The 16,162-nt window shown below is 41.5% G+C and overlaps 1 protein-coding gene across 2 annotated transcripts in view; it reads left to right on the top strand.

The window, feature by feature from the left end:
• Nucleotides 1-15,786, top strand: part of LOC120456370 (netrin-A) — a 44,505-nt gene extending 28,719 nt beyond the window's left edge. The window contains exons 3-7 of one of the 2 annotated variants that reach the window (XM_039643182.1): nt 9,783-9,932; nt 10,008-10,160; nt 14,568-14,633; nt 14,693-15,074; nt 15,161-15,786. In XM_039643182.1, coding sequence (XP_039499116.1) covers nt 9,783-9,932; nt 10,008-10,160; nt 14,568-14,633; nt 14,693-15,074; nt 15,161-15,302 — 893 coding nt within the window. In that variant the 3' untranslated portion in view covers nt 15,303-15,786. Of the gene's footprint in view, nt 1-9,782; nt 9,933-10,007; nt 10,165-14,567; nt 14,634-14,692; nt 15,075-15,160 lie in introns of both variants that reach the window. The other variant, XM_039643183.1, reaches the window with a different exon arrangement.
• Nucleotides 15,787-16,162: the final 376 nt, after the last annotated feature.

Below are 16,162 nucleotides of genomic sequence, written 5' to 3'. Positions count from 1 at the left end.
GTTTGTAATGTAATTTATGGCCGCCATAAATTCACGCGCTCCAATCGAAACAATAAAAATAAAACGAAGCCAGCGGATAAGGAAAAGACGCTAGCAGCAAAAGGGAAATGCTTTAAAAAAAAATACCACGGATTAAGCAATAGTATAAAAAATACAAATACTTAGAACTGCTAATGCTGCTTGCAAAATATTATTAAATTGCGATGATTAAATGAACCTTGGTTTTGAATAAACCTGCCTTTTTGAGCTGTTCATTAACCCAAATCCAAAGTGGATTATTTAATGTAGAAAAATGAGATTGCGGATGTGCTTTATATGGCCGAGGAAGGGGAAGAGGTAGAGGTTGAGGAGGAAGCAGCCGAAATTTATTGCCTGCAATCATTTTCATTGGCAAACAATCAAATCAGGTGGAACACATGGCTAAAATCTGAAACGCTCGACTATTTATAGTTTCGTGGCGCATCTATACACAAATTTATATACATATATAAACGGATATAGTATAACATGTATAGTAGGCAGTATCCCGCTGAGAATTCGCATTCAACAAATTTATACCTAATTGCGAATCGAGTATCGTAAACAACAACAACAACAACAACAAATACAAAAACAAAAGACCCCAGTGGGAGTGATTTTCGTGTGGATTTTCGGTAGGTGTTATAGGGGGTGCCGCCTGTCGTTTGTCATTGCGGTGTCAGACATTTTTGGTCGCAAACCGCTTTTGGCTTTCGGAATTTGGCTCTCAACATTCAGCTTTCAGCGTTTTGGCTTTCGGATTTCGCATTTCGCATTTCAGCTGACTAAGCATCATAATTCTCGTGTCCGCTCAGCCAGAGCCGTTAAATCCAAATCAAATTCTTATCGATTTTTAATTAATTATCCGCCGCTAAGTCGGAACGGAGCCACCACATCGTAAATATCGCCGAATAAAAATCCACCCACCCACCGTAAACCACTGAAACCACTTGCGATTTTGGGACACAAAAGGCGCCGCTGCGACAATTTTTTGAAATTACGAGTATATGCCTCTTCTTCCAGAGGCCATAAAAAATTTATTCGTTTTAATTTTGACACGCGTGCAATTTGTTAAGAAAGATTTGTACATATGTACATTCCCCGAACTTACAGTGGCTGCCATTGTTTCATTTGTTTCATTTGTTTCGTTTGTGTTTTTGCGACTTGTTTCTGGCTTGTTGGCAAAATGTTTTACGTCATGTTTGTCATTTGCCAAATGTTGCGGCTGCCATGCCCCATACCCCTTCCCACTTCCCACTTCCCACTTTCCACTTCCCACTTTCAATTAGTCAGCCCGAAATTGTTGGGTGAAATCTTTGTGGCACAGGAGCCGCATGAGAAAGAATCGAGAAGGAATCCTCGCCAGCTGATGCCCCCAATGGAAATGTCGGAGGAGGACATTCAGAGATTTATTCGTTTCATCTCGAGCTGGCTCGTTTTTCATACACACATATTAGTCATAGTAGTCATACATGCAGTACCCATAACGTTCGAAATAAATTTAAAATAATTTCACATTACTAATGGCATTTTGTGCTGTCGTTTCACAAGACTGCAAGAGCTGCCACAAAAAGGGGTGTCCTCATGTGTTTGTGGGTTGTCTGCAGCTCAAAGGTATTTGAATTTGAATTTTATTATTCAGAAGCTGCAAATCCAAAGGCCTTTAAGGCGTTGACTTAAAAATATTAAACACTTTAAGCTAACGCAACATGGAATTTACATGAAGTGAAGTACGTACACTTTATTTGTAATGCGAACATTACGAAACAAGCGTTGCAATTTTCTTAAGCAATTTGTAAATTGATTTTGAGATAATTACAATCAATGTATAATCAACATTTAGAATTCCAAAATAATTACTTAACTGAACCGTAAGTCGTGCTAGGCTAATAGAAATTACCTTTAGCTTCAGAGACTCTTAATCAAAAGCCACAAGTACACATTTAAATGTGGGTATTTAATATTGAGCCTGTTGTTAATATTAAGTTGTCAATAAATCAGTTAGTTGTTGTTTTCGGTTGTGAGTTTCAGTTTGCAAAGGTTTGCAATTCCATTTCCCAATCCTCAAAATCTTTCCGCCGCAATCTGCATTCCAAATCTGAGTGAAAGCCATTAGATTTCAGCTATGCCATTAACATCCTTTATAATTAACGCCTTAAATTCATTTCGATTGCCAGTTTAAATGAAAAAGATTAGCAGCAACTTGGCTTCCGTAAAACTACATTTATTCGAGCATGAGTGTGTGTGTGTGTGTGCATCAGTTGAATTTGAATTTGAAGTTGATTTAATTTAAATATTCAAATGATTTACTCGAGGAAGGCAAAGTCGAGTCTAATGGAGCAAATGCCAGCCAAAGCCATAATTCATCGCCTAGACAGAGAGTTTGGTTGTGTTGTTGGTTGTGGGAAATGAGGAGTTGGCTGTGGAATTGGTATTTGAAATTTGAAATTACACACAGCTGTAGATGCAGGCAGATACAGCTACAGATACAGATACGGACACAGATACAGATACAGACTTAGATTCAGATGCAAACTCATAGATACGGACACGTGTTGTCAAAGTCATTTCAGTCAATTTCCTTATTTGTGCAAATGTTTCAATGACCGGAAAATTACATATTATTATTTGTCCAACGGGAGGATCCGACATTCCAACATTCCAACATCCGAACATCCCGACATCCTGGCCGTAAACGAATCGTTATTCATACACTTGTCTGCATGTGTTGCCTGTGCCTCAACGACTGCTCCTTTGATAATTAAAATCTGAACCCTCCTGCCAGTACCACCAAAAAAGTATACTCTACTTTTTGCCTTATTGCCATCGTTGACATCATTAAATCTGCATGCCACATACAAGGGCAATAAAAACAAGAAGTGCAAATCGCAGACTGTGTGCTCTGCAAATAATGAGCAAAACTGAGTTAATACTCGCTACTTATGTTGCTTTTCTATTAATTAATTGGATATTTCTTTCTAAATTCCAACTGAATACAACCGTATCAGATGTGTGCTGACAAGGCCATCCTTTTAATATATGTACATTAATATACATTATGTGCCGTCGTATCTGCGATAACCGTTTATCATCGCCCAGTAATTAGGGTATACAATTGAATGCCTGCCAATTGTTTTCAACTGCCCGGAACTCATAGGCCATATCCACGATGACAGAAGACACTCCGGATTCGCATGTGTCAAGGGGAGGGGGGACATTTTGGGGGGCGTTGGGCGTGCCCTGGAATACAATTAACATTATCCGTAACTAAATACGTGAAATTAAAAGCCATAAAATCGGAAAGTCACGTGCGAAATGTTACAGCAATATAACATGGATGGAAAACAGCAGCAGCGGCAATTAAAATAATGCCACACACACGTAGACGGGAAAAGTTTCTTTATTGCCCAAAAGTTCATTCAAATGCGGTGGCAAATGGGGGAGGCTGGGCAAGGACATTATTATTTTCGTTGGGGGAGGAAACAGGAAACAGGAAACAGGGATCAGGAGTCAGGCATCAGAAATCAGTCAAACATCATTAGAATTTCATAAAACGCGTCGATGCAACTGTGCCGAATCGCTTAAAGGTTAAAGGTTATCGCTGCGAGGGTCGCTTGGCAACTTAATTGAAATTTCGAAATGCCAGCGCGAAATGCATTTATCATATAGCATATAGCATGCCAAGGTGGCTTTGAAGAACTAAGCCGGAAAAATCTATTTCAAAGCCAGTGGGTGGGTGCGTCGGTGGTTCCAACCAAAAACTAAGCCCCGTGACAAATTTTCTGCTGGCAAAGCTATAAAAGTTCATGCCCAGAACACAAGCAATTTTTGAACAATTTTGACATAGCTAAACAACAGGCAGAAGAGTAAAAAAAAAATGTATAGAAACATTTCAGTTTTATAGGGGTTGTATTCAAACAGCACAACGAATCTGATATGCTCTTGGAATTTCAAAAAGTGTAGTTCATTTGGGCCGAATTGATTGATGAACTTAAGTCAAAGAACAGAGAATGGAGTAACTTGAATTTTGAAATAAATTCCAAACGATGCTTTATCTACTACAAAGAGGCTTTATAAACATTGTATAATAACTACTTAATTTCAAACTGGAACGTACTACATATAAGTACGCTGTTTTCAAAAGGTGTATTTTTTTTTTCTCTGTGTACACATGAGCTTATGGCAGCGTTTAACCCGCAAGCACCGAAATGTCCCCAAATCCACGGACATTTTCGGAAGGACAGAGGTTCGCCGATGGGCGAGCAAAGCCGCCCAATTTGAATTATGACATTTTGCATGCGAGCCGACATTTAAAGCTGTGCAAATTGTTCGAGCGTCAAATTGGCGCTGCCATTTCACCAGCCACCAACACCCAACTCACACCAACTCACACCAACTCACACCAACTCACACCAACTCACACCATCTCACACTCAACTCACACCAAGCCACTTTTCCAGTTGGAAAATCATTTTCCGAAACGGTGCACTTTCAGTCGTCGTGAGAAGTAGCAAGAGTTTGGCAACAATTCGGCTCCACATTGCCTACTTTACTGCGCGTCGTTTGATTTTCAATAGGCCCATTCAGATCTGTTTACCCCGCCTCCTCCATATACGAGCATTTCCCTCTCGATTTTCCCAAGGCGCCTCAATCTTTAACGCACAATTTGAAATGCGCGAAAAGTTTTTTTTCCGTCCGCCTGTCCGCCCCAGTCGATTTTCCCAGCCTTTTACCAGCTTTTCTCCACCTGGAAATGGAAAACTTTGTACATGCAACAGAAAATTGTAGCAAGACGAGAAGAGGCTTTTTGCTCATTTGAACGGCGAACGAAAGTTGAGCGAACTTTGCACCAGTTGCAACCGCGATAAACTTTTTTTACTCCGCCGCCCAGGAAAATGGGGAAATGGAAGGGGCGAGGAAAAGCAACTTTTCGTGGAGTGTCGCGCGAAGCCTTTGATTTATTAATAAGACCCAAGAAAAGTTCCGCCCGCCGGCTTAAACTCCAAGTGTGAAGTGCGATGGCGATGGCAAAGGTGAATCGCCTTTTTGGACCGGTTTTTGTCAGGCATTCGGGCTAAATCAAATGGCTCATTTGAATTCATTCATGAGCAATTGGTAGATGATCATTCGAGTGAATCATTGACGTGCGATGTGCGATATGTGTGCATTTAATTGAATGTGTAATGTAATCCTGCCCTCCTAGGGTAATCGCATTGAGCTTAGATTTAAGTCATAATCATTGGAATCATTGGGAAAGTTATGCATTTGAATGGCTCTTTAAGAATGTGAAATACAACTGCAAAAATAGGCAATTGCTCTTCAAGAAAACTAACATAAATTGAAACTATTAAACAATCGACAAAAGCGTTTATTTCTGGCAAACAATAAAATTGTGAAAATAAATAGTAAATTTAAAATTTGAACGATGACGCGTTGCATAGAACTGCAATTGAAGAATTTTCGAAATATTCGTATATTTCAGAATTTGAAGTGTTTGCTTTTTCCAGAAGCAAGACCAAATCAAAAGGCTTATTTTGCCAGCTAATAAGTACTAGTGCAATTGGCTTTTCCTCGAATGCACAAGTTATGGCATTGCCCATATACCTATATACATATATATATATATATACTTGTATATATGTATGTACTGTATATATGCACTCGGTCTGGTTAGTGTTATATAGGCAGGATCTGCACATCTCACACATCGCCCACTTGGTCAGGTGTAATCTCTCACTGCAAATCATGCGATGGCGCGGCAGATTTTGTCTGCGAAATCTTCTTCATAATTCTTCTATGGCCGCAGAGGAGTCTGTTTGCTTGGTTTTCATTGGAAAATTGCAAGATTCTGTGGGCTTTTGTTTTGTGCTAATAATAACAAATAGCAGCATCCACAATAGCCCCCTGACTACCGACTACCGACTACTGACTTCTGGCAGCTGTGCTCTTTATGGCTAACAATTTTCGTTTTCCTTCTTGTTTCGTCGTCGCTGTTGGACTAGAAAATTTCGGCTAATATTTTATGGCAATTGATGGCCGAGGAAGAGACTTTTGCCGTAAATTTATGTTACGCACTTTCCTCCACTGGTCAGTGGGGTTTTTTCTTCTCTTTTTTTGTTAATTTTGTTGTTGTTGTTTTTTTTTGGTAGGGGGCAAATTGGGAGGTTTGCTTGCGCAAAGTTGAAATAAACAATAACAAATTGGGCTTGATTTGCTTTATGATGTTTACACTAGGCCCAGTGTTGGTGCTTTTGTTTGAGTGAACGCGAGTGGGTGGTTTGCTTAATTAATTTTCCGTTGCCCTGGCAAAAGGAAAAGGAAGCGAAAGCCAAGAAAAATACAAGGCTACCTGGAATCGCACTTAAATAACTTGTAAAAACGAATTCGTGGGGTAGCAAAGTAGAAAACAGGATGGCATTCTCTCTCATGTATTTGCAATATTTTAATCCATCAACATTTTAACTATTTTTGGTAATCAAAAACGGGCAGGACGAATAAAATCGAAATATTCAATATTCAAAGCCAGAAAATTGTCGAACATAAATGCAAAAAAGGGTCGGAGGTCAAGGGGATTGAAGTGCAAAAACACAATCCGTACATTTCATATACTCGAACAAATGAATGCCAGCCATACTGCGAATGATTGATTTAAAAATATCCATGCCTGGCAGATGCCATAAAACATACCTGAAAATGTGAATAAACATGGGATATATATACGAATATATACGAGTGTATTTGTATTCGGCACATACGCACATTTATTTCTGTGTACTCAACTGTTTAATAGGTCGTTCAATGAGGTAACTTTGAATCGGTGCGCAACGAGAAATTCGTGTTAAACAAATGATCTAATGAGTGGATAATGGCCTTAAATCATCTGTTTCACTAGATTATTCGATTAACATACATATATGCCTGATGTTAATGATGCACAGCAGGCGATAAAGAACAGACAAATGAATGTTTCCCCTCATTGATTGTCTCACTTTAATTTAGAGTTTTCATAAAACAAACCAATATGGAAGAATGAGAATAGAATTTATTAGATACCCACCCAAAAGCTGAAATAAATTGAGCAAAAATATTCGTAAACTTTAGATTTGATTCACTTTCGCTGGAATCCCTGGCCAGTCAGTAAGTCAGTGGTTCAAGTGATTCATTGGTGGACTCTGCTCATTAGGAGCTCATTTATTTCGGGAGTCCCTGACCCGAATCGATCTGTGGATAAGCCGAAGGGAATGACTCGTTTGCCTGGGCTCTTTGTCCCAACAAATTTGGGTCGCACTTCGCGCCAAATTAAAAGGAGATCTCTGGTGAAAGGGCTTCCCTGAATCACCGATGCAACTGTGGACTCAATAATTAAATAGAAATGCAAATGGCTCTCGCTGGAACGTCCATACCCGACTATTCGAAAATGAATCCACTCGAACAGAGGGAATCCCTCTGTTGGCCTGGCCATAATGAAAATTCATAATCTTTATCACGGCCAATGGAGCAAGCGACGGGAAAAAGGGGCATAAAAAGCGAGGAAAACCTACGCGCAAATGGAAAATGACAAGTAAATCCGGACAGAGGAGGAGCATATGGATGGCACCGGCAATCCGGAGCAGATGGGATCCGGATACGGGGATATGTATGTATATGGTGTAATGCCAATGCCAATGCCGTGCACTGATATGGGATGTGTGTAATGAACTCGCTGGCTTGCAGTCCCGCGATTTTCTCTGGCTTGCTTATTTTAACACTATCCAAAAAGCTGAAGGTCCCAAGTCCCACAGCCCCATATCCCATATCCCATATCCCATATTCCATATTCCATGTCCCATATGCCCCAGGTCCATGGACCATATCCCAATCCGAGTCCCACTCGCATACCCATTCCCATTCGTGGCCAACTGGCCCACACTCCGCTCCTCGCAGATAGCGCGGCGCACACAACTCGCATATTGTTGCCCCCAAAACCCACCGTAAGCGGCACAGTGGTGCCGAGTTAATTGTCACAGCCTGCAATTTAAAACCTATTTTTTAGGGCGCTACTAAAAAAAATATCCTGAAAGATTCATAATGATCAAACAATATTTAAAATAAATATATATATTATAATAAATTATAATATAATATTTTCCTGATAGTCGTGTTCCGTTTTGCCCCACTGTGCTCGTTCGGCGACTATGAAGCGCCCTGCAGGCAACAACAATGGACACACGGTACTGTTGCTCTTGTTGCTGTTGTTGCAAGTTATTATTGTCCGTTGCTGCTGTTGTTGTTATCATCCGGATGTGTCACTGTGTGCATATAAATCGCATTTAATTTATTGTAAATCGGATTAAATTACCAAATGTTGCACGAGCGCACGCAACGTGTATATATCTGTATATGGGATATGAAAGTGGAAGCGAGAGGCTGGGTGTGCGAGAGCAGGACAGAGGTATAACTCTACGCCTAGTTAACCCATTAGTTTCGAGTGTAAAAATCCCTTTCCAACCACCAAATAGCCATGTAACAACTAATGGTGTTGAAAACACAAGAAATATTTCATGTAAAATATTCCAAAGACATTTCGATTCAAGAAATATTTCTTTCTGACAAACCCTAATGGGTTAAATGCCATAAGTGTGTGTATTTCGAACTTGACACCCACCTTTGCCCAGTGCAACATTACCACTCCGCCTGCTAACCCCCTTGACATGCCACTCCCAATGCCATGCACAAGTTAAATCTTTAAATATGCAACAGCTTTTGGCCAAGAGCCTGCGCAAAGACCCATTAGATGTGGCCAAAAGCGGCTTATTAACTAAACAACCCACAGGGAGCAGGCTCAGCTGAAGAAACAACTGCAAAGTCCTTCATAATAGTCTCAAATCTAGAAATCCCCTCCCCGTCGTTTCCTCCCTAAAAAATTAGTGCAAAACAAAGGAGCCAGTGAGAAATATGTAAATATGCTATATAATTTAAGGATCTGATCTTATGTTTGTAAAATTTCACGGAAATAAACAGGATTAAGTTAAGCTTGGCATATTTATTAAAACGACAGCTTTAGAGATATCGAAAAGTATTTAAAGTATTTGAAGATAGTGATTAAATGGTCGCATTTCTGGAATACATTTAATTTTACCAAGCCACTGGCATTGTTCGATTGCATACTGAATGCAAAAGCAACAACAAAAAAGAAAGGGAAAAGTGGGCGGAACATAATGGTGGGCGGTCCCATTTGCACTCTCATTTGCAATTAACCGTGTGCGGACGGACAAGAAACGGACAAAAAACGAATCCGGCGGACAGCCGTTAACTGCTGGCGTGCACTCAATTTGCCGGAGTGCACATACATACATACATGCAAACGGGACGGAATTGAACGGAATACTCGGCAGTAATCGTATCTGTATTAATGTACATTTCCACGGCTCATAAACGAATCTGCTGCCGTCGAAATGGGGGCCAAAATCCCGGGTAGAGTCTGTGGTGAATGTTGAATGCAGCGGCAACGTGATGATGCAGAAATCAGAACTTGAAAGACTTTAAGTAAAACTCAAGTGGACCAGATTGGCGATTCCAATTCGATTTCGAGTCCGGTGGCCATTGGCAATTGCCGTTTTGTCTTTGAAGTGCCGGCCCATGTCCATTAAGCTCTCAGCACGCTCTGCAAAAAAAAAAAAGAAAAAAGTTCAGCTACATCTGCACTATGTGTTTTCAGACATCGCAGCCGTAAACGTAATCGTACCACGAGTATATCGTTTTTCGCCTTTCATTTTCATTTGCAGCCTGCGAGTGCCATCCGATCGGGTCATCTGGCAAGATCTGCAACAGCACCAGCGGTCAATGTCCCTGCAAGGACGGGGTCACCGGACTGACCTGCAACCGCTGCGCCCGAGGTTACCAGCAAAGTCGCTCCCACATCGCCCCCTGCATAAGTGAGTCCAAGTTTGCCACAAACCAAGTGTATTCTAATGTATTAACAATCCATTTACCATTTACGCATTCCGCAGAGCAACCACCGCGTATGATCAACATGCTGGACACCCAGAACACCGCTCCCGAGCCGGATGAGCCCGAATCCTCGCCAGGATCTGGTGGCGATCGCAACGGCGCCTCCGGAATGGCCGCCCACTCCCAGTACTATCGCACCGAGGGCGGCAGGGGTAAGTAAGTGCCACCTCTCATACCCATATCTGTATCTGTTGTGTTTTGTTGTGTTTTGTGTGCTAACCGACTATCCGCATCCCTCCCCCCTCCCCCTTTCCACCCTTCGCATTCGGTTGCGAGTGCTTATGCTAACTGGTAGTATTGTTTATCAGCGGACTTATACAGTGGGCTCTTACTAAAGAAGACAGTAAATTACTTGCTAAATGCTATATACTATAGGGTGTTTTTTTTAGAGGTATAGAACTTTAAATTGCAATAAAACAACGATGGATTATTCGATTGACATGAATTTTATTGACATGAAAGATAATCTTGTGGCATTACATTTTAAATATGATTTCTGGCATATGACCGCCACGGCTGGCTCGGATGTAGTCCAATCTGGACGTCCAATTTGCAATGACTTTTTCCAATATTTGGCCGTATATCGGCAATAACACGTAATGCCAACTTAAAGTTCTATACCTCTAAAAAAAACACCCGTTACATAGCAACTGTTTAGTATAAGAAATAGATAATTAATTAGTTAAATAGTAGCTGGCTCTCTTAGTACAATTTGTTCTGTGGGTTCTTTGAATATTGTTTGAATATATCAATTGCCCTGTATTCTTTGGCAAAACCCAAGTCCAAGCTTACCGCAAAGCGAGGGCTCACTGTGCCAGGAACGCGTCGAAGAGGGCGCATAGTTTGCCGTGGCGTTTGGCTCGCCTTTGTAATCCTTTAAAATGGGTGAGAAAACACAAATCCGCTAAAGTGCAGTCGGTTGTCGGTCAGGAAAAGTGGAAGGGGAAGGAAGAGGGGAAGGGGAAGTGGAAGTGGAGGCGGAAAAACAAGGAGCGGCTCCAGGGGCAAGAGGGGGACAGCGGCACTTAACAGACAACGCAAATGTTTGCACGCAACTTTTAGTTACAGTGGCGAAGAAAGTACAGTGGGCCCCCGGAGAGTCGAAAGAGGGAGTGGGACTGGTGAAGTGCAACAAGCATACAAAAAGCGCCACGCAGCATAAATCATACTAAGCCCAGTTCTAGGCACCCTCTCGCTCGCACACGCAAGCCCTCTCGCTCTCGCTGCAAAATAAACTTTGCAATAAAACTTGGAGAAAAAACAAAAAGGACAAATCTCAGTACAGGGTAAAGACTATTAGATATCCAGTATAAATTGATTATACTAAAATAGTATGTAATTCAGAGCTGTTTTATTAACTTAAATGCATTTAATTTAGCAGCTAAACAAAGTTACTATTTATTTTAAAAATAGCTAAATTACTATTTATTTTAAAAATAGCAATAGTGTTTTTAGAACAAAAACACAGTGTACCCTGGATACTTGGAACTGCAGGGTATTCAAACAGCAGCAACAGTGTCAACAACAACAACAAAGATCACCCCAAAGAAACGTCACAAAAAGATACAATAGAGAAGAGAGAGGAGAGAAGAGCAGAGAAGAGGAGAGGAGAGAGGAGAAAGGAGAGAGGAGAAAGGAGAGAGGAGAGAGGAGAGAGGAGAGTGGAGAGAGGAGAGTGGAGAGAGGAGAGAGGAGAGAGGAGAGAGGAGAGAGGAGAGAGGAGAGTGGAGAGTGCAGAGAGGAGAGAGGAGAGAGGAGAGAGGAGAGGAGAGAGGGGCAGAAAGTGTAGAATGACAGAGAGCAGGCGAAACTTGGCAAAGCAAATGTATTAAAAAAGTTTTTTATTTAATTTCCCATGAATAAGCTGCAGCAGCATCAAGAAGAGCAGTCGTCGTCGCCCACCTCCCCGTCGCACAGTGACCAGTGCACACCGTACCCACTACCCACTACCCACTACCCACTACCAAGTACCCAGTACTCAGTATCACAGAATCTAGTATCCAATGGCGAGTTTTAGAGTCTAGTGCTTCTGCCTGCGCCGCTAATTGCTGCCAACTATTTGCTCAAGTCGCAGCAGGATAGCCGAACAGGGGGGTGGGGGGTTTAGGGGATCCGCAGGACGACAGGATTCAGCTAAAGATGAGCCGTTTATGCAGCTGCAAGTGGAAACAATGACAAATTGACTGAGCAACTTAAGCAGCCACGGGAAATATAAGCGGCGAGTTAATCGTAATAGAGTCACATTGTCACTGCCAAGTGACCAAATGAAAAGGACGAAAAAGGACAGCGACTTGAGATTCAAGTGTTTTCCCATTTACTATTGCTTTTTCTTTTTCTGCTTATGCTAGAGCAAAATAAAGGATTTTTATATAGGATTTTATTAAACAAAATGCTGGTAAAATATTATTTAATTGGGAATGATTTAATTAAATTTAGTTGTATATTTCGGAAATCCCTTTTTCAAAGTTTTTCCGCAGCCAAGGCAGTAAGTTCGGCAAAGCCTTGAGACCCATTAAAATTGCAAGCAGATATGAATAGCTGCCAGACGACTAGGATCAATTTCTGGCTGCAATTGTTGCATATCAAGTTGCCTCCGGCTCGAAGGACCAACTCCATTCCATCACCATCCATCCATCTTGCCAAAAATGCAAATCGAGCTGCAGACGGAACACCGAGATGCGAAATGCTAGATGCGAGATGCGAGATGCGAGTTGCGAGATGAGGGCTGCGTTTAAAGAGGCTGCCCCTCTTAAATGTATTTGTCAACGGCAAAGAAAAGCGCAAGTTGGAAAAGTTGTCGGTGGAAAGTTTTTCATTCCCTGTAACCAACCAAGAACTGAGTTAGGCAAATGGACACACACACAGACACACACACAGGCACAGGATCTACGCAAAAAGTTCGTCCTTTGCTATTCATTGGCACAGCGAAATGGAGGCGGGCGGGCGGCCTGCCACGCCCACCTCCGACACTCAGCACGAACATGAATGTTAATTATGAATTTATAATTTGATAATCTTATTAAATTAATTTAAAATTCTGTCCAAGTTTGAGTTAATTTAAACTTAGTTGCACCCGCAGCGAAAAGCAGCCCACTGTGTGTGTCTGTGTATGTGTGTGTGTTTACCCAGGGGTCGTGGGTCAATTTTAATGTTATGTTAATTTGATGACTTGCAAATTTCCGAAAGATTTATGTTTGCTCGCAATTTACATGAATGGCTTTCATAGTCAGGCAGCAGGTTGGAGTTTTCCGATTTATGCTTATTTTATTTGAAGATAACTTGTAGTAAATGTTATTGTAGTTGATACGAACTTTAAGATATTTTCCGCATCTTACACCCCAGATTTTTGTTTATTTTTCTAATAATTCTTGAGCACCCAAATATGTATGTTTATGTACTTGCAACATAGCAACAATTGGCAAAAGAGGGATTCCCGAATAGTGAGTCAGAACTTACGAATCTCCCAGCTTTATTTTCGTACATTTTCAGATATTTTCAGATATTTTAAGATATTTTCGTTCGTTTTCGGGGCGTGGCTAATGATCTTTAAATGAAGGCGATAAATATCGTTTGCAGGCTAAGTGCATCGGGAAAATGCACTTCACTCTGCGTAGCGGGATAGTGAAAATAGCCATACATAGCCAAGGAAAAAGGGAAAAGTGCCATTTAAGTTTTCAACTTTAGATATGGCTTCAAATTCGATCTGCCGCCGTCGATCGATTTATAAGTCGTCCGATGCATTTCATATAAATGTTTATGCCACGAACAGAACCAGAGTTTCAATGCAATTGTGTCACGTTTACTTTGACATTGCGATCGGCGTCTGAGCGAACAGCAATGCAAACTGCGATTCCCAGCCAGAGCAAAAGCAAAACAATAACAAAAACAAATACTTCTTGGCTAATTTTAGTTGCCACAAAAGGCGGCCCGAGGCACGAAGTCGAAATACACAGAGAGAAATGCGCTGTGACCCATCTTTTGTTAGAATTGCTACAAGATTGAATTTAGCATTGCCAAAAATTGGCATGTAAAAGCGAACTCTTTAGGTAGATACCGAAAATGTGATTTATGATAGAAATGTAGATTTTCTTTCTCTGCATTCAAAATAGGCAGTCGGGGGCGGGGCGGGTTCTTAATGTAAAATTGATCGAGCAACGCTGATGCTGTGGCTGCTGCCACTGTTTCTGTTTCTGCTAATTGGCATTGGCCATAAAGACATAAATTTCGCAATTAAATTGTAAACACCAGAGTGGAATGCCCCAACCGAAGGACAAATGGGAAGGAGGACAAGGAGGCGGGCAACTTGGCATAGGGATAGGGATAGGAATAGGGAAGGAACCCCAACTGAAATCCTACCCCCAATTAACCTCTAACACAATATCACTTCGATCCATTTCCATTTGCCCCTTCACTGAGCCTCATGTCATTTGTGCAATGTGAATGCGTTTGTTCGCTCTGTGTGGCAAGTTCCGAGTGCCCAAGGACCTCACAGTGTGAACGGCTTCATTATTTGGCCACTGGCTAATTGCAGAATTTCCAATTTCTTCGCCTTTTTTCAGAATGCGGCAAATGCAGAGTCAGCACCAAAAGGCTAAACCTAAACAAGTTCTGCAAAAGAGACTACGGTAAGTTTAGGGCCACCTGAAAATGTGTGTATATTGCTAATAAATCCATTATCCCACAGCAATAATGGCCAAAGTAATTGGTCGCGATACGAGCAGCGAGGCAGTCAGCAGCAGGGAGTCTCAACGACGCGCAATGGATCCCGACGTGGCGGACTACGAAATGGATCAGGTGCAGCCGGGATCGGCGCGATCACCGATCACGGGGGAGTACGAGTTCCAGGCGGCGGACTATCCAAATCTCAATCTCAATCGCAGAGGCAGCGAAGTGGAGCGCTTCGATCTGCAGATCCAGGCCGTCTTCAAGCGCAGCAAAACAGGCGAAAGCAGCGGCGCGGGGAACGTGTACGGAATGCCGAGTACAACCCTAAAACGCGGTCCTATGACCTGGATCATACCGACTAAGCATCTGGAGTGCCGCTGCCCCAAGATCAGAGTAAACAGGTGCGAACACTGATTCGAATAAACCCCTTTTCACGGCGATTAGCTTGTCTATACAGTTTCCTCATGACAAACCTCTTATTTTACAGATCCTATTTGATCTTGGGTCGGGACTCGGAGGCGCCACCCGGTTACTTGGGCATCGGACCGCACTCGATCGTAATCGAATGGAAGGAGGACTGGTATCGACGCATGAAGCGCTTCCAGCGGAGAGCGCGCACTTGCGCGTAATCCTCCAGCCAATTATAATCCCACATCCTGCGTGTAGTCTCAAGATCCTAGAGATAAGAACTTATTAACAGCAGAAAACAATCAAATCGTGTCATTGTCTCTTAAACAGTTTTTTTTTTGTTTTTTTTTTTTAATGTCTCATTAACCGATTTTGTAGCAGTTAAAATCAAACTAGCTGTATTTAATTTATTTAATTAACTTCATTCGTTACAAAGCAATCGGTAATTGATAATAACTTGAAATCAAACGCACGAAAGTATCTATACATGTAATCTACGTAATCTATATATACGACTTGTATTATTCGCCTAATTAAGATTCCTGTCAGCCCAGTTTAAGCATTTGTGAACAATTTACGTACTAGGGCAGTCTCGCAATCAAAAAGAGCGCCAGTAAGCCATAATTTATATGTAAGAAGCACTTTGATGCATGCATGACTCGCAAACATTAATGAATTAGTAGTAATTAATAAATATTGTACAGAGCAGAGCACAACTTTTGAATTTCAAATATTTGGCGGTTATTCGAAGGGATGCCACACTGCGTCATTGTTGGCGCTGCCATTTGTTGCAAGGGATGCCATTTAATACAAGCGCTGCCACTTGTAGATTATACTTCTGGATAACAAATCAGGTGTTCTCCTCTCTAAAAGAACAAAATTACTTTCTTTAAATTGTATTCCATACATAATTTATTGTGTGTTGGGTTATAATCTTTATGCCCAACAGTCGTAGTTAAATATATTTCAAACTTAATTTTGAATCTTGGGTGGTTGGCGGGCTGTAGCGCAGGTGGCATCCCTATTTATCGGAGTTTGTATCGTTGCCACCCTCTTGACCGATTCTTGTGTCTATCGATTT

The sequence above is a fragment of the Drosophila santomea genome, chromosome X (genome assembly GCF_016746245.2).
Source record: "Drosophila santomea strain STO CAGO 1482 chromosome X, Prin_Dsan_1.1, whole genome shotgun sequence".
NCBI lineage: Eukaryota > Metazoa > Arthropoda > Insecta > Diptera > Drosophilidae > Drosophila > Drosophila santomea.
The sequence above is the reverse complement of the archived record's forward strand: the minus strand, read 5'-3'. Positions and strand labels throughout refer to the sequence as shown.